Raw genomic sequence first — 26,994 nt, 5'->3', positions numbered from 1 at the left:
TATACAGATAATATATGCTAATTACTGCTGATTGTTATTGATTAATGATCACGTCATTTATTCCCTTATGGCTCGAGAGTAAACATCCTACAGCCATTTGTCTCCCTACATAGATCTGAGACGTGGATGAGCTCAAGTATTTATTCCAAACTATTGTTTTATTCAGTCATGTGCGTTATAACGCGCAACAAACTGTGATTTGACCAGAAAACAATAAGATCAAAGAAAGGTCAGGCAGACTGGTTACATAATAATAATAATAATAATAATAATAATAACGATAATGATAATAATGTTAATAATTGCATGGATCTGAATGTGCTCCATAGCGTTACGGTGTGATCCGTGTCCAGGGAATTGATCCCCGCCGTTCTCCCTGCAGACTGCAGTCGCTCCATCACCACCGATCTTTAATAGGCTCCAGCATAGAGCCGCCTTTATTCAGCTAAACTAGACGGAAACCATTCCCATATGACACGCAGGCTAAAGGCCCAGGCACCACATGAATGTTACGGCCAGCCTACCACCCACAGTAATAAAACTGCACTTTGTTTCTTTCGATAATATCAATGACATCTACATTTTCATATGTTCAAACCTGTTTTTTGTTTTTTCAACAATGTGCACAATCGTGCAATTATTATTATTATTATTATTATTATTATTATTATTATTATTATTATTATTATTATTATTATATTATAATTATTATTATTATCGTTATTGTTATTATTAATAATAATATCAATAATAATATCAATAATAATAATAGCTATCTAGTAATAATACATATAACAAAATTATTCAAAATATTAATGAAAAAATTATTGTGTTTATCAGAAATACATTAAACGGCCTCAATTATAACTTTATTATTAGCATGCAATCAGTTAAAATTACGCGCGATCTTTGTATTTGAATTAATACATTTTTGTTCATGAAAATCTAATAAATTACCTTGTATTCCTTCAGGCTACATCCAACTGCTGGATGCAGGACTTTGCCGTAAAGGCGCTTTCCTCCTGCCTGCAGCAAACAAACAAACAGGTGCAAGGCAAAAGTCAATCTTGCAGAGAAGGGGAGCCTGCTGTGTGTTCACCTTCGCTCAGGTGATCTGCGCTCACCCATATGCGCGGACGCAGCTGCTGCAAACAGTGAGCACAAACACTTCTCCAAGAAATAACCTCTCTGCAAATACGATTGTTACAAATGTGAACATAGAAGGAAAAAGGAGGAAGAAAAAAAAAGTCTGGACTTCTCCCCCGGTCTTGTGGAGGCTCCGTGCATGCGTCAAACAGCTGCTGGCCGCTGCTTGTCCTGGGGGCAACAAGGTTTACACACACACACACACACACACACACACACACACACACACACACACACACACACACACACACACACACACACACACACACACACACACACACACACACACACACACACAAAGTAAAGTTGCAACAACAGTCCAGCCTTGCTCCTATTCACGCCTGCGTGCGAATTAATGAAGTTAAAAATAACCTCTGTGCATCGACCACTTTTACGCACGAGGTCCGACTACATTAAAAAACCTGCATAAAAAAGTTTTGACATTTTTTTGAATTTAAAATGAAACAGTTAAATACTACAATAAAGAGACAAATGTAGTATTTATAGAAATAATAATAGCAATGATAATAATTTGTGTTTCTCCCCCCATTATAAGGCGACCTTGACCTCCCCGCCATACCTCACTGTGTCCTCCGCTGTGTTGGAGAAAACCAAGTGGTCGCTGTTAAAGGGGTAAAAATCCAAGTCGGTGCTGGCAGGAGCTGAATGGGGTGGGGGGTGGGGGGGCTGTGGGGGTGTGAAGGGGCGACGAGGGTAAGGGGACGGTAAGGGGGGAGGAAGGGAGGGAAGGTGAGATGGTGAAGAGAGAGCAGGAGGAGGAGGAAGAGGAGGGGGAGGGCAAGAGATAAGTGATCTAAAGGGGAGACGATAGGACAAAAAAAAAGTGATGATGATGAATACATTGGAAAGTTTTTTGGCCCCGGCGAGGGTGTCAGATTGAATGGCCTGTGCGCATGTGCGAAGGTGTCCAAACTGACAATGCTGGTGAGATGAAGATAGTGTTGTTGCTGCTTCTGGGCTCAAGGAGGACGACGAGAGGAATCTACAAGCCGACAAGATGAGATCCAAGGCGAGGGCGAGAAAACTGGCCAAAAGTAGGTCTTATTTTATTCCCCCCTTTTCTTATCGCTTTCAGCCACCGGCTCCAAACTCCCGGCAGCTCTGTACATGTCCCATGGTGTCCTTGTCATTTACTATATATCCTTAGGAGAGGACAGGGGCGACTCTTTGTCCGCAGATAACTTTTTTGTGCTCAAACCTCCAGTCCCGCTCTGGTTTCGCTCCGCGTCGTTTCCCTGCATGTTGCGGTCTTGGCTTCACCGCTTCCAGTGTCAGAAAGTTTCATGCGTGATGAGAAACGCCGCTGGAGCTTTAGTTGAGCACACTCCCCATTAAAAAAATAAAAAAGAAGCAGAGAGATAAACAACATCGGAGTCGGGATCTGAACACTTTTTGCCCTATTCGGTTGTCGTGCGTAGTTTCGCTGGAGGAGATTGCTTTCCCGAAGCTCGCTAGAAAGTTGCCGAAATGGATAGTAACTTTTTTTTCCTCATATAGAGCCGTTCCAAGTCTTGTGAAATAATATTCCCGGCTTTTGAAATAGTGGGCGCTGTGGTACTACAGCTCAGCTGCATGCGAGCTGAGCGCACAGCTCCCTCACCGAGCCTGCATGGCGCACTCACTCCTCTTTAAACTCGCCTGCAAACGGAGACGCGGAGATGCGAATTTCAGAAAAGAAAGAAGCAAAGAAAGAAAGAGAGCAATACTTTGGTGCACACTTTTTCTTTTTTTTCCCCCCCTTCTCCCTCCTCTTCTGTGCTTTGACCGCAGAGGATTTCGTTCTCTGGCAAATTAGTTTGGTCGCGCGGCCACCGGACTGCTGCAGCCTGGTTCCTCCTCGAGGGAATGCCAATCAATAATGTGTCTTGAAAGCGCCCATGAAACTACTACCACCACGACCACCACTACTACTACCAGCACTACTACAGTGGACTGCTGCTGGCGTCACACGGGAAATTCATGTATTCACTTTTAAGAACATGAGCACTTTGTTGTTGGAAATGGACCATGTTTATTGTTTGACATTTGTTTATTGTTGCTGGGTTGATTTATCATTTATTCAAGCCAGTTTAAAGAAAGAAAAAAGTGAGCGTTGATAGTTTTTGTCTGGCCTGTTATGTGGATCAATGTTCTTATTTATTCCAAGTTTATCCTGAATTACTTTATGATTCACGAAGGTTTCTTGGTGTTTTCTGTACTTCTCAGTACGTTTGTTTTATTACATCCGCCTTGACTTTCGATTGGGGGGAAAAAAACACACCTGCACGCCTTGAGTTTAAGTTTTTATGTGAATAAATAATGCTTTATATTTGTAGTTATTGTTTATGTGGGCCACGTTTTGTTTGCACGTTTACAGGCCTTGAAAAACTTTGCAACTCTGCCAGTGGCCTCGTTAATTCAACTTGAACCTCGACCTCACATTAGAAAACCATTTGGGCTTTTGAGAAAGCACAATAACAAGCTTAAGTGAAACAGTTCTAAACAAGCATGGGACGCATTTATTTAAATTGACTTTAATTGCAATGCATCTTTACGAAATTATTCTGCATCTATTATTTTTTAATAATATTAATAATTGTTGTCTTTAATTCTTTTTAGTGACGCCTTTTGCTCATAGAATTGAAATGAGTAGGGGGCAAATGTATATTATATATTTTTTTAAAAGCTACTTTATTGCTGTTGCACAGTTTTTTGCGCACAAAGGCTCAAGTTCAAAAACAAACGAAAAGGAAGGAAAAGCGAGACGCTGAAAGGGGGCAACTTAGTGAAAATACTCGACATGTCGATGATCCCGCCGCATGCCAGTAATTGCACTTGGTCTTGATCTCTAAACAGCCTTGATAGTCTGTTGATCCGGGTGCTAATGAACACAAATACCTGGCTTTGTAGCCCCTGTGCAGCCCGCAGGCCTCGGGTGTGTTGTGTCCCCTCGGCAGGAGAAACACAGCAGACAGCAGGCATGAAAAATATCCTCTATTCCTCACATTCAAAACATACAGGGCCACAGAATTTGAATGTGACGCGTTGGAGTGGATTTCACCCTCTTTAGTCTTTTTTTTTTTTTTTTACCCCCCCCCCCCCCCCACACCTGACGGATACGTAGAATAATATCACCTGTGACCAACATGCAAAAAGTATAATTTTATTTTTAGACTGCAAACACTGACAGCATATCAAAGGTCACAACACTGCAGGCAATGTGGATAATCGACACTGTATTGATCACTAATATCCAGTCGCTCTCTTCTGCTTTTTTTTTTTTTTTTTTTTTTTTTTAACTTGCGCCAATTCCTTTGCATTTATTTCTTTGAAATGCAGCTTTTCCATTTCTTCTTATGATATTACATTTATTTTACATAGACCCACAGCTTAATTTCAAATTAGCTTTAATTATGCTTTAAATATTTTGATTGTAGTTTACTTTAATTTTACCCGGAAAAAAATAAGCCTGAGAATTCCCTTGATTGCCATATTTCATTTAATAGAGAGCTGAATGGATATAACACTTTTTCCCTTTCGTGACTTGAAAACTAAAAATCGATGCAGACACTCTTGCAAATAATAACAGAACTAAATGGTCAAAATAATAGTTTTTGGCAGCTATAATTGAAGTTATATTTACCATTTTGTGTGTGTGTGTGTGTGTGTGTGTGTGTGTGTGTGTGTGTGTGTGTGTGTGTGTGTGTGTGTGTGTGTGTGTGTGTGTGTGTGTGTGTGTGTGTGTGTGTACAGAGGGCTGATTGTGTATGAAGACTTGGAACACCTTGCGGCTGTTTTGTGGTATTCTTCTGGGTCCATGTGTAACTTTAAATTGGTTTTGGATCAATTAGGACTTCCGGTTGACTGAGCGTAAATTTATTTTCTTTTTCTTTTTACAGCATACAAGTAAGGCACGTGCACACGCGCTGCTCCTCTGCGGGCGCGCTCTGCACCGTGCACAAACTTATGCACAGACATATCATTAAAACAGATTCGTGTAATAGTTTTTTTTTTTTCCCTCTAAAATCAAGACGTGTTGAATGCATGTTGATTCTGCACACAGTATTGACTCTTTTTTAATCGTCTGTATTATCAGGCCAATAAAAACAAAGTCGTCGCCACACTCTTTTTTTTTTTTTTTCACCACTTGCTAATTTTTTTTCTTGATTTTGCACTAAAAGCACCCCACTCCTCTCCTACCCACTGCATTGAACGAATGTACACAATTTCCCCCCTCATTAAAAAAACCCCAAAAAAACCCTCTCTACTCTCTGTCCCTCATATACTACATGATAATTACCAGATATCCTATTGATCTCTGTGTTTAAGGCCCCCTATATTAGATGGACTCCCAAGTTTTGAACTTGGCCCCGCTCGAACAGCTTCTGATGTTTTGAGAGAAGTAATAAAATCCAACCCATAACACTTTAAAACCAACAATGGTAGCTCCAGCATGTTGAACTCCTGGCTAAACGTTCAGGGTCCAGTGCAGGCTCCAATGTATTACTGCTATGCAGCTGTAATGTGTGTCAATAGCACTCCTCCATGTTCACAGATTAGAGCCTGGACATAAAAATGATAGGATCCTCAAATGAAGAGAAAATGGATGTGTCGTGGGCTGGTGTGCCGAACCTTTAGTAACCTGACAATCTCCTTTGACCTGCTTCAAAATTGAAGTTTGAATTTGAGTGACCAGAAACAGCTTTTTTTTAATTATTTTTTTTTTTATAAATGTTACATGATGGAAATACCTGTAAGAATTTATTGCTTTAAAACATGGTGAGAATGGAATTGTTTTATGTTTCGTGATTTCCGATTCACTTTTGCAGATAATTACATCAACCAGTCAATCAAACTTTATTATTCATATGTATGTATTTGTTTGAAGTTGCTATAATTTGAGATTGTTTTTCAGGAAGAGCAACACACTGACAAAATAAACAAGTCAGGGTAAAGACAAAAAAAAAAAAAAAAATGGAAATAAGGCATTTAAAAAGGGAAAAATGATCAATAACATTGAGAGAAATAGAGGTAAACCAAATATTTAAAATAATTCCAGCCAAAAGCAAAGCCAGCTGAGTGTTATAACTGTTTGATTCTGTGAAGCCGCGCTCTTTCTTTTAAACGAATAAGGGTCATCTGTCTTTTCATTACAACCTGTATCAGGAAAACCACTTTTTTGATAGATTAGAATGAGTATACCTGCTGTTTGGTGACATTTGGGAGTTTTTCATCTGAGCCCTTTGGACCACTTGTGTCAGTTTTTGAAGCACTGAAAAACAGTGTAGCCCACCTAATTGCATCAGTTCACACTTGGCACCATTACATTTGCTACATAAGTATTTGATTATGGACGTTTGTTGGATGTCAGTACCTCATCCCAGTGTGTGCTCATGAAGGATACAAGTGTGTGTTGGAAGCAGCGAGGCTCTTCGTCATTTTCCATATTTATTTCTTTTTTTCTTCATCTTTGTTCATGTGTATTTGGTGGATGCTTTTATACTGTACATGTGGGCTAACTGTACTCCAGAACATGCAGTAAAAGGAGCACATTTAAAGTGGCATTCCACAAAAAGTGAAGGAAGTTTCACACATGCCAGGTCCATTACTTCACCTCTTTGTAATATTACTACGTTACAAGGTAAGTTCCTTTGGTCAAGGTTAAGGAGGGGCTCCTTTTTTTTATTTTTTTATACTCATGCCTAGTTCAAGATGAGCATTTTGGTTTCTCATAATAAAATAGAAATAAAGATAAAAATGATTTTCTGCTAAGTGATCAGATTCTTTTCAGTAAAGTATTTATACAAGTCTCATTTCTGCTTACCAGTCCTGAATCTCTGAGACGGTCTGCCCATAAATAAAATGTCAGGAACAAAACAGAAGACTGAATTACGGATCTGGTTGTGATTTACTTGGCTCATAAAGCCTCAATTGGAAATATACATTTCTTAAAGGATCGTTTACACACGATATTGCTGTTATTTGTCAACATGGCCTGTTTTATGATCGTCCTATTGAAAGTTTTTGACATTTTTTTTCTTTCATTATCAGCAACTATTCCTCTTCCCTGGTTACTTAAGGATAAGACGGCAGTAATCTGATTAAGCACGGATGTTCTTACATGTAGATTTGTGAACACAGGGAGAACTTATAAGTTAACCACACTGTTGCAGCTGAACCCCCCCCCCCCCCCCCCCCCCCCACTATTCTTCCAATATATTTCCACAATTATGAAGTTGTAGTGGGCCGTAAAGGTGGGATCATCGATGTTTACTGCTGCTAACATGATTTGGACTTCGCTTAGAACGACCATGTCATGAGATTTTAGTCTCTATCTTTTATGTTTTACTGTAAGATGCCCTCCACTTGTTTTGCTGGAGTTTGTCTGTGGTTGATTGAGTCATTGTTTTTTTTTTTTTGTTTAGTTTTTTTAGATCTTGTTAAACTTTAGACCAGAACTGCAAAAACATATTTAATATAAACATGTAATATACTGCTCATATCTGACTGAAATGCAAACAAATTATGTTTCCATACACTTTAAATTCAATTTGACAGAATTTCTTGTGTGAAAGAAAAAAAAAAAGATTTAATCATGATCAATTCACCACAATTGTCCAATTGATTAATGGAACACTTTTAATTCATTGACATCCCGAGATATATCAGAACTGGTGGCCGCAGAGCAGAAGCACAGAAATCGTCCATAAAAGACCAAAAACAATAAAGTCAACAACTTGCGTTGCTCATTATTGCAACACTCAACATCATCGCATATTTACCAAACATTGTGCAGCCCTGCTGCATTGTACATAAAGTTTATAAAAATTAAACAGAATTGAACTGAAAGCAAAACAGTCCTTCGCTTAGAGCATCTACACGGTTTGATTTTGTATAATTTAGACAGAAAGCACTTTGGTTTTTGGCCACTCAGTAAACCCCCCCCCCCCCCCCCCCCCCCCCCCCCCCCCACACACACACACACACACACCAAAAAAACTAAAGAAATATTGTAGTTGTGTAGAATCTTGAAGTCACAGTGACTCGTCAGTGTTGATTGAGTCTCACTGATGGCTTGAAAACATTTCAGTGGCTTTTCGCAGCACCCTGACACACAGTGAAACCACATTGTAACACACTTTGGATCCTTGCAGAGACGCGTGTACTCACACCTCAGTGGTGACAGATTTTTTATTTTTTTATTTATTTTTTCCTTTTTTTGTGCATTGGTATGATTTAACCCCAATCAATCACAAACTAGAAAGGTTGAGTGTAAATGTCATCCAAACAGCAGGAGCTGGCACCGTTGGCTGGCTAAATGTGTGCGAGAATTGGTGTGTGCAGCATTTTCTACAGTTGTTGGAGGTCCTGTCACCGTTTGGAGCTTTGACCTTGGCCCAGTCTGGCACAAGCAATGGGTGGGCACCCTGGACACACACACACACACACACACACACACACACACACACACACACACACACACACACACACACACACACACACACACACACACACACACACACACACACACACACACACACACACACACACACACACACACACACGTTTCCAGACCCATGCTTCCTGCCTGGTCTCATGCTGGCTAAGTCAAATTTTAAGTTGACATACAAATACCACTGCATTAAGCTCTTGCACATGGCTCTAAATCCCATTCATTCCATTGATACGTTGACCTCACATTATCCAGTTGGCAAAAATGCTTCTTTCCCGACTTGCACCGTGACCTCATCCGCCATGTTTGGGAAAAACACTGCAATCTCCCAATCACTCGCTCATGGAGACTCTGACATGCCTGAGAGAGTCCAAGATATAATGCTGATGGCTTTTTTTTTTTTTTTTTTTTTCAGCCTGCTGTTTTTCATCTCTCCTCATAACCTTTGTTTTGAGCCTGTAAGATGGTAGTGAGCCGGGGAGTCAAAATAGCTAAACGAAACTCAAAGAGCGGCATGTGCTGGCGAAAAGGTGGTCTGAAAAAATTAAAAGCCATTTCCATTGAAGTCAAATGCATTTGGTCTTATCAAGTCAGGACCCTCCACCCATCCTCTCTGGGCTAAGAATATACCACGTCTGATGGATCCATCCCTTTGGAAACACTGCATCCAGTATGCTGATTAGCCCTAAATGATTATCTCTTTGAGTGTCTGGTGTGACTGTGCACCACCTGCTGTTTAACAGTGTGTGTTGTTTGCAAAACAAGGGGGCAAATGTGTCGCGTCGCTAATTAGTGTGTTTTGCAGCCCTCATGATTCCCCCCCTCGCTCTGTGATATCCCAGGGATTGCTCAACATTGTGACTAGTCTTATCTGGGTCTAATCCCGATTTGTTTGGTATTAACCCGCTCGCTTTCCCACTCCCAGTTCCTTTAATTTCTCCAAGCCTCTTTGATTTGATCCTTTCCTGAGCTTTTTTGTGTTTTTCCTGCCTTCCTTTTATTTTGGACCGCATTTTGTTTGTTGTAGAAGTTTATCCCACCACAACATGTGAAAGAAAAATCCCAAGCAATCCCGTAATAACAAGCTTTAAAATCGAATTATTCCTCAAGATTTTTTAATGATCTATCTTTTTTGGAAGTTTAACAAATTGTTGCTCCACTCTACAAACACACATACACACCCCCATACACACACACACACACACACACACACACACACACACACACACACACACACACACACACACACACACACACACACACACACACACACACACACACACACACACACACACACACACACACACACACACAGTCCCAGCCCGACAGTGCTGATGACGGCTCATCCTGTCCAGATATGATAAGCAGACAAACTGCTCTGTCCCCTGGGCTGTTGGCCCGTCCTCAGAAACAGACAGTGGTGTGTCGGGGCAGCGTGGCTCTGAACTCCCACTGCCTCTTTCCCCTTTCATCACGCCGCCAGTTCAAAGCCTTGGCTCCATCTGCGCCTCTATCTCTTCCACTCCTCCTTCCTTTCTCCCTCCCAAGCATCTCTCTCGCTGCGCTTCGTCATTACCGCAAAGATGGGCAAGCAGTGTCTCATTAAAGTGGATTAGAGACATCTCCCCGTCTCACGGGGGCCGGGCAGGACATTTCTCTTCTATCCCCCCCCCCATTCTCCTCCTTTTCTTTCAGAGATCAGGTTCTTTGATTTGGCCAGATAAAGGCCTCTTTCATGTTGGTTAGGACGGTTAGCGATTACACTGTCAGACTCATCGTTTTTGGTGCGTTTGACAAATTTGCCGTGCTGGGTGAGGCGGGTGTGGGGATTGTGCTGTGGGTAGCAGGGGGGGGGGGGGTCTACACGAGGAGATTCATAGTAATTGAGCTGTCATTATCCAGTGACCCTGCCAGGCGGCTAGTGCATAGGGCTCACCAATTCTCTATTTGTTTAATACTTGGCTAACTTTCTTTGCGAGTATGATGGATAGAACAAGGAGGAGGAGGGGAGAGTGGAAGCGGCGGTAGCAGTCCCCAGATGAATGCCTCCGCTTATTCCGCCACCTCTCCAGAGTGCCGCTGTCCATGAAAATTGCTTCCACTGCATCGCTGCTGCAAGTTTCTTTTCTCACACTCGCTCCTCCCTGGTGCAACACAATTAGGCCCATATCACCAGCTGCCATTTATTTTCATACAAAACGAAAACTGGTGGCATGTTGATTACCGAATTCCCCAGAGACAAAAGGCCACTATTGGTGTGGTTTAATTTCATTAAGTAGAGTGTGGTGCACAGGATAAATATATTAGGAGTTCCCCCTCCCCATCTACCTCAGCCACTCTGTATGCTAAACAAACCCTCGGATGTTACAGTCGTGGAATTGGAGCAAATCTCCTGGAAGGATTTAGTTAAAACAAGGCCCATTTACATGAAGTCCCAAGTTTTTGTTTGTGTATGTCCTGCCTGCTCGTAGGTATTTTGTTTGCATTAGTAATCTGTGATCAGTGCCTGGTGGAAAACATGTTTGTATTAGCAAATGTCTTGTTTTGAAGACATTTGTAAAGACAACTTGTTTACCAGTCAGAGGTGGAGGTAGAAAGATGGTCTGAGTCTGGTGTGAGTTAGGAGAAAAAAAAAACCCTCTTTTCCTGGCAGGATGGTGTGAGTCTGTATTAGTCCACAGATTTTGATGAAGGAAATAAGAGCCGTCCTTGTTAACCTGGAGTCAGATTGGTTGTGAAGCGATGAGTAGAGCGGAATGTGTGTGTAACCATTTATGAGCGAGAGCCCACTTGTTTGTGTGTGTGTGTGTCTATGGTGTGTGTGTTTGTGTGTAGGTGTTGGAGGGGTCTTGGCTAAAACATTTCAAGATGGCCCATTAGCCGGCTCAGACCCGTCCCCTCCTGACACTAGGATTCCTCTGTGCTGACCCCCACTCCTCCACCTCTCAGCCCCTCTGTCCCAGAGGCCCCCCAGCCTCATCCTGCCAAGTGTACGGTTCCAAAGTAACGATGAAGCTGCCTGCGTGTGAAAATATTGAATTGCAAAAACATCCCTGGGTGAGAGGGTGTGTGAATGGAGCTTTCAGCGCCGGGCCCGGCCCGGGCTCTGCACTACTGACTGACGGACAACAAATGGCATTTTGTGTCCAGAGAGGGAGAGTGAGAGAGGGGACAGAAAGAGGAAAAGGGAAAAGAAAGGAAAAGAAGAGATTCGGAGAAGGAGGGGGTGGTTTGGGATTGGGGGGGGGGGGGTCTTGAGATTTTTCAGCCCTCTTCAGTCTGGGGCCCTACATGCAGGTCTGAAATGCCTTATCACATGACCTGTCTGACCTCTGGCCCCCACTCAGCTCAGGCTGTCAGGCTGCTCTCCAACAGGGAGCACAAAGCCTCATCGCCTCAAAGGCCACCATTCACCCCCCCTGTGCGGCCGTACTCCAAAGGTAATAGGTAAAAGTAATGTCAATGACCTTCACTTTCCATCACTCTACAGGAGGGCAAAACTCTTAAGATCCCCTGATAATGTCAAAGGTAGAGGGTGGCCGCTTTGGCTCCTTAGCCACGGCTTCTACTTGGCTCCTATTAGATGGAGTGAAAAGCAAACTGAACGGGCTCTTTTGTAAAAAACTTAAAAGAGACATTTCTCGTTCCACATCTGTGAACCCAAGACTGGCGAGGTGGAAAGTGATAGAAATGTTTAAAAGCAACATGTTGCCTCTTTCAGTTGATGTGCAGTGGGAATTTCCTTGTGTAACTCGGCCTGATGTGGTATCGAAGTGTGTATCTGTGCGCAGGGAGACATGAGTGAATTTCTGATGTCTCAGAGGACTGACTGTGTCACAGTATGACCGTAACCTCCTGTCTCACTTTGCAACCCACACACTGGCATCTCTCTCTCTCTCTCTCTCTCTCTCTCTCTCTCTCCTCTCTCTCTCTCTCTCTCTCTCTCTCTCTCTCTCTCTCTCTCTCTCTCTCTCTCTCTCCCTCCCCTGACCAGACCTAGGATTCTTTCTTCCCTTCTTTTTTCTCTTCTTCCCCTCCTTCTCTTGGAACACTGGAGTTTCTCTCTCTCCGCTCTCCTTTGAAAAGATGCGGCGTCTTTGTCCGGCCTGATAAAGGATGCCATAGTTCCCCTTTTCCCCTTCTTTGTGGCCCGGGGCTGGCGGCTCCTGTAGAAGTGCAAATGGTATCCTCTCGGAGGGGCTATCCCCGCGGGCCCTCGAGGGCCCTCTCTCTCCTCCAGGCTTGGCTAATTACCACCATGCAACCCCCTCCTGCCCCTCCTCGCCTCCGTGGTCCCTACAACCATGAACGGCACATTCCCACAACCAGCACCTGGCCTTCTTTTCTCCTGGTCTGCTTTGATGGCTGACACCCCAGCCAATCCCCCCACACACACACCCCCTCAACCCCCTCAACCCCCTTCCTCATCCTCTCCTTCCCTCAGCCCCTCTACCTCATCTTTCTTTCCCTCTCTCCCTTTAACTCTCGCTCTGACTCTCATTAACAGAGGTTTTAAATTGCTTTTTGACTCTGACAAACTGCTCTGGTTCAAAAGGGAGATTTCAAAGACGAAGTCGAGCGGATGTGAATGAAATTGTTCGGATCTTTAGCAATATATAAGTGTTATATCCAGGGCGATGAAAGCTGAAGGAGGGATGAGGGGAATAGGTCACAAAAACACAGGATGGAAATCAGATAAATCAGCAATATGGAGAAGGAGTGAAAATAATATTGATTTAATTAAAACACAAAGCTTTTTAAAATAATGTAATAAATGTAATGATGGGATGCAGCCAACACAAAATGTAAGATCATAATGAATGTACACTGGGTGCAGTGACTTACCATATCTTGGACTATTAAAGTAAAAGGCTGTAGCTGCTGCCACCTGTCAGCAAATGTAATTTATTCATTATGGTTTTGTCATTGAAAATGATTTATTTTATTACAAAACAGTGGATCGGTTCATGGCTCTCTCGGTGTGTGTGTGGTGACTGCTTTGCTCCATGTAGTTTTAAAAAAAATTGCACCTTTGTTAAATGTATGTCCATAATAATTCTATCTTGAGGTCATTTGCTGTATATATATTTTTTTTTCACAAGCTGCTAAAGTTGTAAACATAATCACACTGATCCCTGTTGTACCAAAAAGAATATAAAAAAAGGATATATCAACATAAATAGATGAATAACTTTATTCAACAATACATTAATACGGTGCAGGTTGAACAAAAAATTGTTTCACTGGGTCAATTTTGTCATGAAAAACTTTATTAAAACAATTTATTAACAATTTCTTTATTAACCATCCAGAACAATACAACATGGGATTCACCGGATTGAATTAGTCGTTCATAAAGCTTTTTCATGGTTTTTCGTTGAAGCAATAAGAAGACTCTTAAGTTAAAATTCACTGGTAAGTAAAGAAAAGGAACAACCTCAGCTTTACATTATTCGCAAACAAAGGGGTTTTCTGCGTAGAAATGTGGCTTTAATATTCAAATTCCATCCAAATAGCTGTGGTTTATAAATCCTGACCAACAGCTGATGCAGATTAACCTGATTTCACTGCAACAGTAATGCACACACACACACACACACACACACACACACACACACACACACACACACACACACACACACACACACACACACACACACACACACACACACACACTCACACACAAACACCAATATCTAATTTAGTTGCATATTTGCGTTCTAGTAGCTGAAGGGCTAATCAATAACCTTTCCCAGTGGATTTGACCAATTCATAGCTGGCCTTTGTGCAGTCTTGTGATCCCAGTGAGAGCCTTTGGACAGCTTTCTGAGGAAAACAAATAGCTCTATTACAAGCCTGCGTCTCAGTGATGCTCGGTGTCCCAAAGGCAAAGTGCACGGCCTGTATTAATTGTATGTTCTCCGAACAGGAAAAGGATAGGCTTTCTGCATGACACAGGTCCAAATGGCACAAGCCTGAAAACAAGAGTGTGAGGCAATGTTTCTGTGAAAAGCAGCCGTGCGAACGAGCCTTGAGTAGCAAATTAAATTTCGGCAATTGTTTCATGTTCTGCTTTAAAGGAATAATCTTAGGACCAGTTATGTACCATACATGTCTAGAGTAATGTAACATAAGAAATCTAGTACTTATTCATTTACTGTGTAGATCTTCCATTGGTTTGTATATTTGTTTTAATGAAGCTCAATGTGGCTCATAATGTTTCAGTCATTCTTTCTCTTTTTTTTTAACTCCACCAAAAAAAGGAATAATTTACTTTAACTGTCATGTTCAGACATTTAACAATAAATAAGCCAATTCTGCAAAAGGAGATATCTGAAATTGCATCACATGTTTAAGCGATGAATGACTGGCTTTGCAGAGTAGTCACAGCGTGATAGACAGGAGACTTTTGCGGCGCGGCTTTTTTTTTTTTTTTTTTTAATTATTACCCTTTCCAGGAAAGAAAAAGCGAGCGCTTGTGCATACACAATTGCATACAAACGTCTGTCGAGCGAAGCAGCGGTTGCATGTCTTGCACGTATTCCAACAAAACACAGGCAGATGCAGTGGGTGGCAGTGGGAGCTGCACACACCCAGACCAGTTGCACTAGTGTGGAGGAGTTTGGCTGTGGCGCTGGCTTAGCTTAGTTTGTATATACAGACAAAATTATTGCTGCCATGATTGTGAATCATGACCCCGGCTAACTGAAGAAATGTTTCAACTGGCTTTTGCTGTCTGTAAACGGAACCTAGATGTTATCTTAAATCCTTTATGTGGGACACATCTGAAGAAAATGACACTGGATAAATGACACTGGATGAAAGAATTTTTACATATTTACGTAGTTTGGAGCGTTTCTTTTACTCGTGGTGCATTCGGATGTCGTCCCCTTGTGGTTTGGCGCAGATGTGGACCACCGGACTAATTGCAAAGTTTAACCAAAAAAAGTTAAATATGGGCTTACTGTCACATTTTAACGTAATAATTCCCTGACTCTCGGTGCACGCTTGCAGTGAAAAGATACGGACATAGCTGCTGTGAACATGGTGAGGTGTTACATTTCTAGTAATTCAACCAATTCGGGTCTAAAATCAAAAATCCAAAGACTCCTTGTCGTGGGTTTTAACCAATCTAAAACGATAGCCAATTAAAAGCAGTGACGCATGTTACTATTGTTCATTGGTGTGTTTATTATCATGCATTTAAAAAACAAACAAAAAGATTTCACTTCTTTCTTTCAGTGGCAGTTCCGCCATGTGTTCACCAAACACCCCGACTGGTCACCGGGAGCATTTCATTGGTTGTGCTGTTTCCCAGACACAGCTGCCCTTCCCCGTTCAGTTCACACATCATCACCTTTAAGGACTCGGGTGATGTCATGAGCGCTGCTGCTTCTTCTGTCTGACTCACTTATAACAGCAACATCACTGGGATTGTTACGCCTACTTTGGTTCATTCTTGGGACTCTTGGATCTGTTGATCTTTGCAGCGTTCTTGTTGATTGAGAATGATGAGTGTTAAGGTTCAGATGCAAAACACATCTGATATCAAAAACTGCGGTGTGGGGGGTTCCCATAAGTTTGGAAATCGATAGGTCCCGTGTTTATGAGGTTTGCACTGTATTATTGTGGCCTCACTTTCTTTAAAGGCCGGGGAGAAACAATTAGAAATTCTATAGTTTGCTTTAAAGAGAGGGTTTCCAAGTGTTACGTCTCCCTCACTCTCCACCTCTCTCCTCATCAAGTCAAGCCACATCCTCTTCTTTGAGTACAGAAAAGGAAAGAGGAAGATCCGGTTTCTGAATTGTGTTTTATGAGTGGTTGAAACGGCCACTTCTGTGGTTTGTGTCTCTCGGCGCTGACCGTTCAACTCAAAGCTCCTGAGGTTTCCAGACTGCTCAATTAAGCAGTTTTAATTGGGGGAGATGCTATTCAAAACAAATGTTTTGCACTCAAGGACCCGCACCTCGGTCACATTCGGCGTACTGAATGCTGGCACTCGTTTCTGTTATTTCTTTGTTTTTAGCATCATCTCTGCTTTGCAAGTCTGTTTCTCTTCATTTGACTGAATGCAGTAGAAGTTCACAAACGCACGCGCGCGCGCGCACACACACGCTGACAGAGGCATCTTGTTTTTCAACAGCACTGAAGAGCAGTAAGTGTTTAAGAATGGTGAAGCAGTGACAAAGCAAACAAAAGAGGCAGGTGGGTGAGGCTGCTGCAGCCCTGTTACCGGCCCTGGTTTCATTTTAAGCCCCTTTTTCTGATGCATTGAAATGTCCTTATTTAGTTTGTCATGCCCGAAACGGGGTGTGATTTTTTATTTTATTTTTTTTTTTGGAGGAGGGATGGGTGGAATCTGTGTCCTTGTCTGCTTGATGCATCCCCTCTCCTGCTGAATTTGTCACATAAATCTTTCTCCCTCTAAAATGGTTCACGAGTGAATGTTGCAATATTTTCAACTTCACACAGAATTATTTAATTGTTGGCTGCTGTCGGGGTCTAAAGTCGATATAAAAGCACTCTCAGAGGTGTGCTAGTTCGAGGTAGAAGTCAGTGGGGTAGGTAGTTAAATGTAATTTATAGAATTGTACCTTTTATTAATTTCAATTTGTCATCATTGCATTTCCTTTACATTCAGTTCTAAAACCGTGTTTAAATAAAAATCAATGTTAATTTCTACCCATGATATCATATTAATTGTTTGACTCCAGGCTGGATCTCTGTATGGAGTTTGCATGTTCTCCCTTTGAATGTCAGCAATTTCTTTTGCTGGTACGGTGGCTTCCTTACACAGTCCAAAAAACATGGATTTCACATTAAGTGGTGACTTTAAACTTGCCTATAGGTGGGAATGTAAGGTAATGACGGCCTGTCTCGCTCTGCTTAATCGGTGACTTTCGTCCCAGTCAGAAAGTCATGGCTCATCACCGATTAAGGCGAAATAGTAGATGGATGGATTTCTTGTACGGGAACTACAAAAAATGGGAAATACTGTAAAATTGGGAATAGAAAAAAAACCACCTCTGCGGATTTAATCAAGTCTCAATTCCGTGAAAGTTTATGGAGCTTGTGAACATGTTTGTTAAAAAAAAAAAAAAAGACTTAATTTTAGTTTTCTTTGCATATTTTACCGCTAATGTTCTACACAATTTGACTGGATAAGTGAGGATGTTGTTACGATGAAACAGCATGCACTTCCAAGTATTTGCACGCGTATCTGTCCGTTCCTCTCTGACATTTTAATTAGAACGAGGTGTGAGATTCACCGTCCGCATTTTGACACCCTTCAATTTATCTGCCGGACGTCAGCTCGGGGAAGGACCCTCGGAAAAGAGGAGCACTTTTTTTTTTTTCAAGAGAACTGCAGGAAACTTTGATGCCAAGTTCCTCCGCGGCAAAAGGCAAGGCCCCGACCCAGCACATCTGAGAGTACTTTGGTGAAATAACAGAAAATGTTTGTCTTGTATTGTATGGCACGCTGCTGGAGGAGCACTAAAGCCCCTTCTTCCAGCGCCTAAAGCACCTCTTAATAAAATAGTCAAGAATAACTCCTTCACCTTAATCTTCCCCTCAGATTACTGCACTCAGGGCGGGAAATTAGCAGCAGGCCTGCTCACTTCCCTCTTTCTTTAACACTGTTACATCTTTATTTGCTAGCACCTCCTCCTCTTTCTCTCTCCCGTTCTCCCCTCCATCACTGCATCCCTGCTTCACTGGTTAATGTTTTGTTTTCTTGTCTTTTCATTTGTTCTGTCACTCCATGTGGTAAACTAGTTGAGGGTGGGGGGGTTTGATATTTTATTGGGGCAGTATTAGAAACAACATGTGGCTAATGGGAGGCTGAATTTTCCACAGTCTGGTCCTCATCAGTGGAGAAAAGAGGCCTAAACAACTAAACATGGCCGGTGACAATTGATACGAGTCCTTTTAAGTGGATCTGCTTTGTTGAGGAAGGCGGCCTGAGACCAAATGCACGCGCATGCATGTGCACAGTCACTATTGCATGTAAATGAGTCCGCCAACAGACACGCATGCACCTGCACGTTATTCTTTAGGGAACTGGGGGTATGTGTGCGTCTGTGTGTGGGTGTCCTTTGTGTCCGGGAGTGTAACCCACACCTTGAGTAGGGTAGCAGCAGTAGCTTTGAGCTTGGGTCATCCTGCCGTCTGATCCTCGTAACCAGAACTCTCCTGCACTGCTTCCTGTCCATGGTGCCCACCTTCCAATGTACCCGCCTGCCATCTGGGTCTGCCAAGAAACATACAAACACCCTCACACACAACATAGGTCTGACTGTTGCTCTCAACGGTGTCTTTCGCTTACAGCTGTAGTGTTTGAATCAATGTCTCATGGCTGGAGAAAACGGACTCCTAAACGTTCTGTTTTTTCTACAAGTATATTGATATTGGCTGTGCTCCTGGCCAGGTCTGTGCAAAAGTCCTTATGTGATACAGATTAGAATTCCTGGTCAAAGACAGTTTTGTTTTTTGGTTTTTTAAATTGAATTGAAACTATTCTTGTCTATTTGTGTTAGAAATAACTTAACTAAAAAGCCTTAAAGAAACGATTACTTGAATCATCTGAGTAGCAACCACTCCAGAAAGCGCATATCCATCTCCAAATGCAACAAAATTGAGTTTTAAAAGACTCAAGTTCAAACTTTTGCAGCCTATTTCAATGGGTTTGCTGCTGATGCTCAGGTAGGGTCATGAAATCAAATCGTTTTGATTCTGCTAAATCTCTTTAACTAATCACAGTTTACAATGAGCGAAAGGCAGCATTGCCAGTCTATCACAGGGCAAACACAGCCAACCACACACACTGTAATTATCATCTAAAAACTAATTAAGAGACCAGTTAACCCAATACACCAAAGTACATGCGACAATGCCAACCCCTACATCGTGTCAGCCTGACACACATTTAAAAAAAAAAAAGAGTCTAAAATCAAAACTAATTAGATCATCACCATTGTGATTGATGTTTTTGTTAAACATGATAAACTGATTGACATTTCTAACATCTCTCCGCTTCGTGTGGTATAAATACATCTGATATGTAGTAGTTGTGAAGGACGTAGCCGAGCTCAACACTCCGGTGATCGTCTGATTTTAGCGTCAGCCCTCCATTAAAGTCACATCAAAGCCTGGTGGCACTTCAGGTGGGTATCTGCGTTACGTACCTGTGTAGATAGCGTATCTGAGCGGGGGGCACCGCAGGGTTTCGGTATCAGGGACTCTGGTTGACACTTTGATCACTTCCTCCACTGTTCATACCTTCTTTGTGTTCAAGATCACATCACGCGCAGACACACACACAGCAGGCCTGCTGGGCAGTGTCAGGTTTATCTGGGGACAATGCGGGGATGCGTAGTACTGAGCCTGAGCGGTGTCTGTGACAGTGACAGCGGAGGTGTGCTCATCGAAGCTGCTACTCTCCTTTTTCACCACCTACGGTCTCAGAGGGAAACGTCTAATCTAAAAGACATCCAAACCGCTCAAAATATGTCTATTCTGACACTGATGATGTGACTTAGTTGAATGTAAACTATTCAATGCACTTGTTGGTAAATAATTGAAGAGAGCTATTGCTTCTTGATGTCTTTTATTCTCGTTATTCAGATTTTTGCAATTTTGATTGAGGAAATAATTGCATTTCTTCACTCAAAAGTATTTCTGTATCCTTTCTTAAAAAAGAAAGAAATCCTTGAGCTTTTAAAGGAATTTACTTACTGCTTTCTCTATTGCTCTGATTACTGTTAAAGTTTAGGTTGTGTTCAGGTCTAATATGTAAGTTGAAAACTTGGATTTCTTAGTGAATCGTTTAAAAGAATAACGCCAAGGTTCATGGTTGTGAAACATAAGTCATCTGTGTTTTTTTGTGGAGTTTGATGTCTTTATACTGCATACATAGAAAACGAGGATTTGGAGGGAATATCTGATGCAAGTGGATCACTCAGAGTGATGAGGGTGTGAGCAGGATGGGAACTAGAAGAAAAAAAATAAAGGGGTGGGCGGGGGGACTTATTTATTTTTAGTGCTGCAGGTGCCCACTCACAGCTTATTGGTTTTTTGGATGACTTTTATACTTTAAAGAGGGCAATTTATGTCTCTCTCTCCTCTCTCTCTCTAGAGGCCAGGGCTGAAGTGGCTTGCTTATTTCAGCAGGGTCTCGTGGTCATGACTTGTGGTGACATATTAATTGAGCGGCTCCTCTCAAGAAAAGAAAGGCCAGTGTCACGACTGCTCCGACGGTGTTTGTCGAGCTTGGAAAATTGGTTTTGTTTGGCTGGAAAACTCTCAGGTGTTTATTTACACATCAGAATGTGTCAAATGGCAGCGGGCTCTCTCTCTCTGCAACGTTCTGTGTGTGCACGTCCGGCTCCACATTGGCTTGTTTGTTCCCTTATGTACATGCCAGCTGTGCAGTGCCTGTTTGCATGCGAGAGATAACAACTGTGAGGGAGAGAGACAGAAGAGAAGAGGTGACTGTTTTTCCTGGCTTGCCCTCCTCTTGAGTTTCCACCAAGCCAGTCGTCTTTGCTCTCCTCCTCATCCATTATTGACCACATTCATTCACACCAGCTTTGAGAACTCATTGCGAGTCCAGAAGTCTGATCAGGGTCATGTGCAAGGAAAAATAACCTCCTGTCCGACTTTGTACTAAAATATTTGCAGTTTTTCCTGTTGGGATTGCTCTATGAGGGAAAATGAAAAGTCAAAGCTTATCTGGCTTCACGAGCCCTTGTTTGTCTTTGTGCACGTACTCAGTAACCTGCATCTTGAGACTTTTCACTGGACAGTTATGGGGAAAAAGTCACAGTGGCCAAGTTAGTTTTTCTAATGAACGCGTCCAATACTATTGGAGCTCTGCCTCTGACACTTCATGTGTGGCTTTTTTTCTGAAAAGAGCTCAATCGCTTTCCCAGCTCCTCTCCAAGGAGTGATCTAATCACATCTCTGTTTTGTGTGTATGAGCATGTGTGTGTCTGTGGGTGCTTACTTTACTCTTTTCGTGAAGTCCATACTGACTGACTTTACTTAAAAATGGTCAAAATAGCAAGCCTCAAAACATTTGATGTTTTTTAGGGCTAAAAATGAATATAGGCCTGAGATTAGATTGAGAAACAGGACGATAAGGTTAATGTTAGGGTGTCATTGTTAGGTAAGGGTAAGCAGCAAGGAAATGCTCATTAACTCAATGTACTCAATTAACTCATTGGTCCTTTCAATGATGCTGTACAAAAGTGTCATCAGCTTGATTCAGCTTTGTAAGATGTTTCCTCGTTACTGCTGTGACCTATAATGCAGATATATAATGGTCATAGATACTGACGCCTGCAGACACACTGTCTTTCAGAGCTGAGCTGCTCAGCAAAGCCAACGAGTGAAGTAAAGTAACTCCTCTGGCAGCTGTGATATCTGAACACAGTTACCAAGCGATTGTTTTAGCTGGCATTTCTTCCAAGAGGAACATTGAAATAACAACACAAGACCACAACAAATTAACCAGTTGGAAAGCAAGAAAAATGACACATTCGTTCTGTATTTCTTCTGGAGAGGAGACATTGTTTCAGGAATAGACAAATCAGTGGTTTTCTGTTCACAGTGATTAGGATTGGTTTAACCATATCAAGGGAGGTGTTAAGCATTGACCTACTTCTGCCAAATGAGTGACAAATATAATATATAATTTAAATACTACAATTTTAATTGGCAAAACTTAATCAGAGACACAAATAGGAAAGTTGAGACATGCCATGTGCACACTTGCTAAATATTGGCTAAATGATTCGTTCATAATAAAGAAGTGGGGCTGATCACTCTCTCTATCTCCTCTTTCTCTCATCCAGCTCAACTGAACTATCAGAAATAGGTTTTATCAATCTTCCCTTGCGGCCTTGATTCAATTACAGACATCTTTTTCCCTCTTTCTCTTCCTCTGGCTTCCTCCCTGTTCTCCCCTTTGCTGTGGATCCGTTTCCAATTGAAGGCAGGTCATGCTTTGTGTTTCTCTTTGTCATGACAGGGGTTTCCTAACGAGTGAAGGCTCCTTTCCACTGCAGCTTAATCAGATCTGGGAAAGAGGGAGGGATGTGGGGGAGGCAGAGAGGTGGGGGTGACCAGGTAAACTTGGGGTCACAAATAGTTTACCCCCAGATCCTCATTGTCTGCATTTCCCCGTCTTTAGGAAAATTTAATTTGTAACGTCCATCCTCCCCCTCCATGCAACGTGTGCTTTGCATCCAGTTTGAAACCTTTGAAGTTTGAAGGCTCCTTCGCCCCTCCACATGCCCACCTCCACCAAACCCCCCCTCAACTCCAGTACCCCACCTTATCTTACCCTCTCCTGCTACTTCCAGACATACCTCATTACCTGAGGCAGTATTGAGTGGCGGATAATCAAATTGACTCTACGGGTTTTCTGTCATTGGAGGAAGTGCCGGCCAGCAAGAGGTCATTGGTTCAATGCAGGGTTTTACAAAAAGTTCAGACAGGTAAAAAAGCAAAACAACAGTATAGTTGACAATGTTTTCTACGTGCAATCGGTCTTAAAATTTAACACATCGACAAAGAGAAACTGATTTATGATGTTGACAGGAGCATAGGTTTTACAAATATTCATTGTATTCAATGTGATAAATCTCCACTTCAAAGGGCAGGCACCAAAATGAAAAGAATAGATTAAAAAGAAATATAGAAACATTTTTAGGTTGTCTTCAACATCACAAAATCAAAATGTAACTAGTGTTGATAGACATCTCTTTTACTATTTGCCTGCATCCGTTAAAACCACCATAAACATGTAGCAACTAGAACGGGCCGTCAGTAGACTGCATACCTTCACTAACTCCACATTTGTCACCATGGAAACCAATGGATTACAAGGTTATTTGATCCACCACACCACTCCTTCCATCGTTTGCCATGGTCATTTGAATTGCTTTATGTTTTCACTGTTTGATGCAGATGTACACACATTTTATAATTTCTGGTGTGACCCCCCCCCCCCCCCGCCCCTCGACTTTTGACCTCCAATCGCTAACCAGGGTAACTACGCCACTGCATCATGTGGCATATCAGAGGATAGGGAATTTTAAAAAATGAAACATTTTGGCGTTATTTTGACATCAGTCGGATTAAAATGGACCATGTTGTGACGAAAATACTTTTTTGACCTTTTCGTAACCTAGATCTTGACCTTTGACACAATCGCTCTCAAAATTGAATGGAACATCCTTGGATAAAGACAAATCAACGCTGAAAATTTTATGCAATTCGGGTCAATGGTTTTTGCAAAAAGTTGGTTACATACATACATACATACCTAAATAGGTTTAGTGGGATGCAGCCATTTGTCCTTCTTCAAAAATTGAAGTCCTTAAAAAGATGCAGTTTCCTAAAATAAATTATCTGGCATCTAATCAAACAATGTAAACTATTCTAACCCTCAATTAAAAGAGTGACAGTGATTTCAAAATTACAAAGCTGAGTCTGTTGACAGGATTAGTGTGAACATCTTGAGGTGAGCCACCGGGTAACCTTACAGAAACTATGAATGAAGTGCTTCTTATGGCCGTGTGCTATGCAAATTGCCCCATGCACTCAAGTGTGCACACACGCGAAGCTCCACCTCCTGCAGAAAAAGCCAGGCACATCACTTGTTGGTGCACACAAGGGAGGAGACGGCGTCGTGCAGCTGTTTAGGCAGCCAAAGGCATTAGCTGGTACAGCTCAGCAGCCCTGCATTGGCTAAGTAAGCAGGTTTCAGGGGTGGTGTCCTTGTTTTGATGGCTGTTTGCCATTTGCAGGGGCCATGGATTTCCACAGGGGATACAGGGTATGTGATAGATCGCAAGCATCTGTCCTATATCGTTCTTTTGTGTATGGGAATCTCTCTCGTGTTGAATTAGTGAGAAGGAAGGAGACAGAGGGAGGCTGGATGGACATTACTGTCGTATGGATTACATGCCGAGGGGAAAAACCCTGGCCTAAGCACTTGCAAGATGTTGTATGCAAAAATCTGTGTCAAGTGATAAATGAGTTACCATGTGTGACTCTCTCAGATGTTGTTTCACGTACATTTTATCAGTTCAGTTGGCACTTTGTGGCGAGTGAGCCACAATGAGCTGCTGACAAAGAATGAGCAGCTCAGCTGAGAGCATACTGATGTGCTTTGAGCCATTTGACATTTAGGTTAATATTAGATTTAAAAAAAAAAAAAATGCCTGAATAAATTCATTGTAGTTCCATGTTTTCATATTGCCGATGCAGACTGGATGATATTTTTCCATGCTGCAATAATAATCAAGCTGGCTTTGGAGATAAACGTGATCGATACCACGGTCCGTGAAGAAGTCTTTGTGTGGCAGCTGTCACCGGCCTGATCTACAGCCGCTGTGTCACACATTCAACCAGTGGCATATTTATGATCCGTGTTTTGATGGCTGTAAATTCATGAATTGTTCTCCCCCACAGCTGAGTCGTAAAAGTTGGCCTGTGTGGAGGTTTCCAAAAAAAATAACATTCGTTGACTCAAGTGTAATAAGTTTCAGCATATTGTTGAACCACCCAGTCACATCTCACAAATCACCAGTTTTGTCTGTTGGTACGCTTTTTTTCCCCCTGACAGACAATTGCTGCTTTAAAAAACACATCACTCACTTAACAATCTAACTGTCATAAAACTTTTTTTTTTTTTTTTTTTGGTTTAATATAGATGTTTTCCTCTGTGGTTGCGTTATGGTGGGAGCTATTTTGAACTTGTGAGTGTCCAGAGTTGCAAACATGCTGGAATAATTTCAAAAAGAAAAAAAAAAAAAGAATTAATGCTTTTACCAAGTGTTCGACTTTGCATTTAACACAATCATAAGCACCAGGATGATTTGTATATTTGTGCACTGGCAGAGGTCTGTAGATGGACCTACTGTCGTCGGTAAGCGTTCCCTGAATTTGGCTTCGCGTTGACCTCTCACCCAAATTAAACTTCCACAGTTCTCTTCCTCTCCTCCCTTTGCCTCTCTCTCCGCTGCCCACTGCCAGGCACTTTTGTTTTCACATGGCCGACTTCTCAGGGAACACACTCATATTTGTGGCTTTTGGGGTTGGCAGCAGAGTGTGCTGCGCCTGTAAAAGTTTTTTTTATTTTTTTCTTCTTCTTTACTGCAGCTCACCCCAGTACCCAAATTGAACTGTTCAGTCATTTCCTGTCATCCCCTCTCAACCGCCTCCCTATTCCAAAGTCGCCAATATTGTCAAATTTCATTGTGGAGTCCACATGGGCAAGACATCATGACCTGTCTGCATTTTTTTATTTATTTATTTATTTTTTTCTGTGAGCTGTAGTCGCCTTCTCCAAACTTATTCGGGGGAAAAAACAGCCCTTTAAAAACTTGATCACTGAAAACCTCTGGAAGCCAGATAAGAAACTGAGACTCAGCTTGTGGATCCTCCAACAACGTTTGGCTTGGGAGGAATACATTTGTTTAAATGGCCTACAAAGCAAAAGCAAACATTTTGGTCTTATTGAGTAGCCGCAAAACCGTTGAGCACATGGTTAGAGGAATCCTCCAAGAATAGGTCGGGCTCATCCAAAACGTATTGCTGAATGTGGGAGCGAGAACGAGAAATGCAGAAAGAAAAGGGGAGAGCGAGATGGTTATCTGAAGTGAGGTCAGAAATGAAACATGTCATAGCAAATTAGAGCCATGTTGTTTGAATTACTCCGGCCTGCTTCTTAAAGAACAGTGTGCCCATGAAAAAAAAAAAAAAAAAAGCAGAGTGTGTACTGAGTAAGGAAAGCAAGAGACAGGCGGAAAGAGAAATGCGGAGGGGGTGGGCGCAGAAAGGTCATTTTGAGCAGGAGCAAAGGAGATAAAGACACGAGATGATGTCAAAAAAAAAAGAAGAGCAGCGCAAGTTAGTAACACAAAACATGGAGAGAGGAGAAGACTGACAGAAAAAAATTGCTTTCTCTGGAACAAATAATGTGACTTCGGCTGAGTCATGGGCCTGTTGAGGGATGATGATGATGATGATGATGATGATGATGATGATGATGATGATGATGATGATGATGAGAAGAGAAGAAGAAACCTTGGACACATTCCTACTCTGAGCTAAGTTTGGGACATCATTTACCAAACTACTGGAGAGGGGCCCCTGCATATGTGCAATAATAACCACATTCTCAAAGCATCTTCTGCCACCAGGGCCTGTTTTTATAGCTGGGAACAGGGATGGGCCAATGCTCGTTAGGAGGACTATTTCAGAATATGGGAGGGAAAACAGTTGAGGGGAGAAGGATGACCAGAAGGGGGGGTGTGTGGAGGGACAGGGAGCCCACAGGCGTACCGACTGGCCTGTCCAATCACCACGTGTTGCACCAGAGA

The 26,994-nt window shown here is 42.1% G+C and overlaps 1 protein-coding gene across 1 annotated transcript in view; it reads left to right on the top strand.

The window, feature by feature from the left end:
• The first annotated feature begins 2,068 nt into the window (after window positions 1–2,068).
• Window positions 2,069–26,994, top strand: part of prdm16 (PR domain containing 16) — a 177,488-nt gene continuing 152,562 nt past the window's right edge. Inside the window, exon 1 of the mRNA XM_080470591.1 lies at window positions 2,069–2,201. Within this exon, the coding sequence (XP_080326717.1) occupies window positions 2,165–2,201 (37 nt within the window). The 5' untranslated portion in view covers window positions 2,069–2,164. The remainder of the gene's footprint in view (window positions 2,202–26,994) is intronic.

The sequence above is a fragment of the Lipophrys pholis genome, assembly GCF_963383615.2.
Source record: "Lipophrys pholis genome assembly, chromosome: 8".
Taxonomy (NCBI): Eukaryota; Metazoa; Chordata; class Actinopteri; order Blenniiformes; family Blenniidae; genus Lipophrys; species Lipophrys pholis.
Note: the sequence above shows the minus strand (reverse complement) of the source record. Positions and strands in the feature narration are given on the sequence as shown.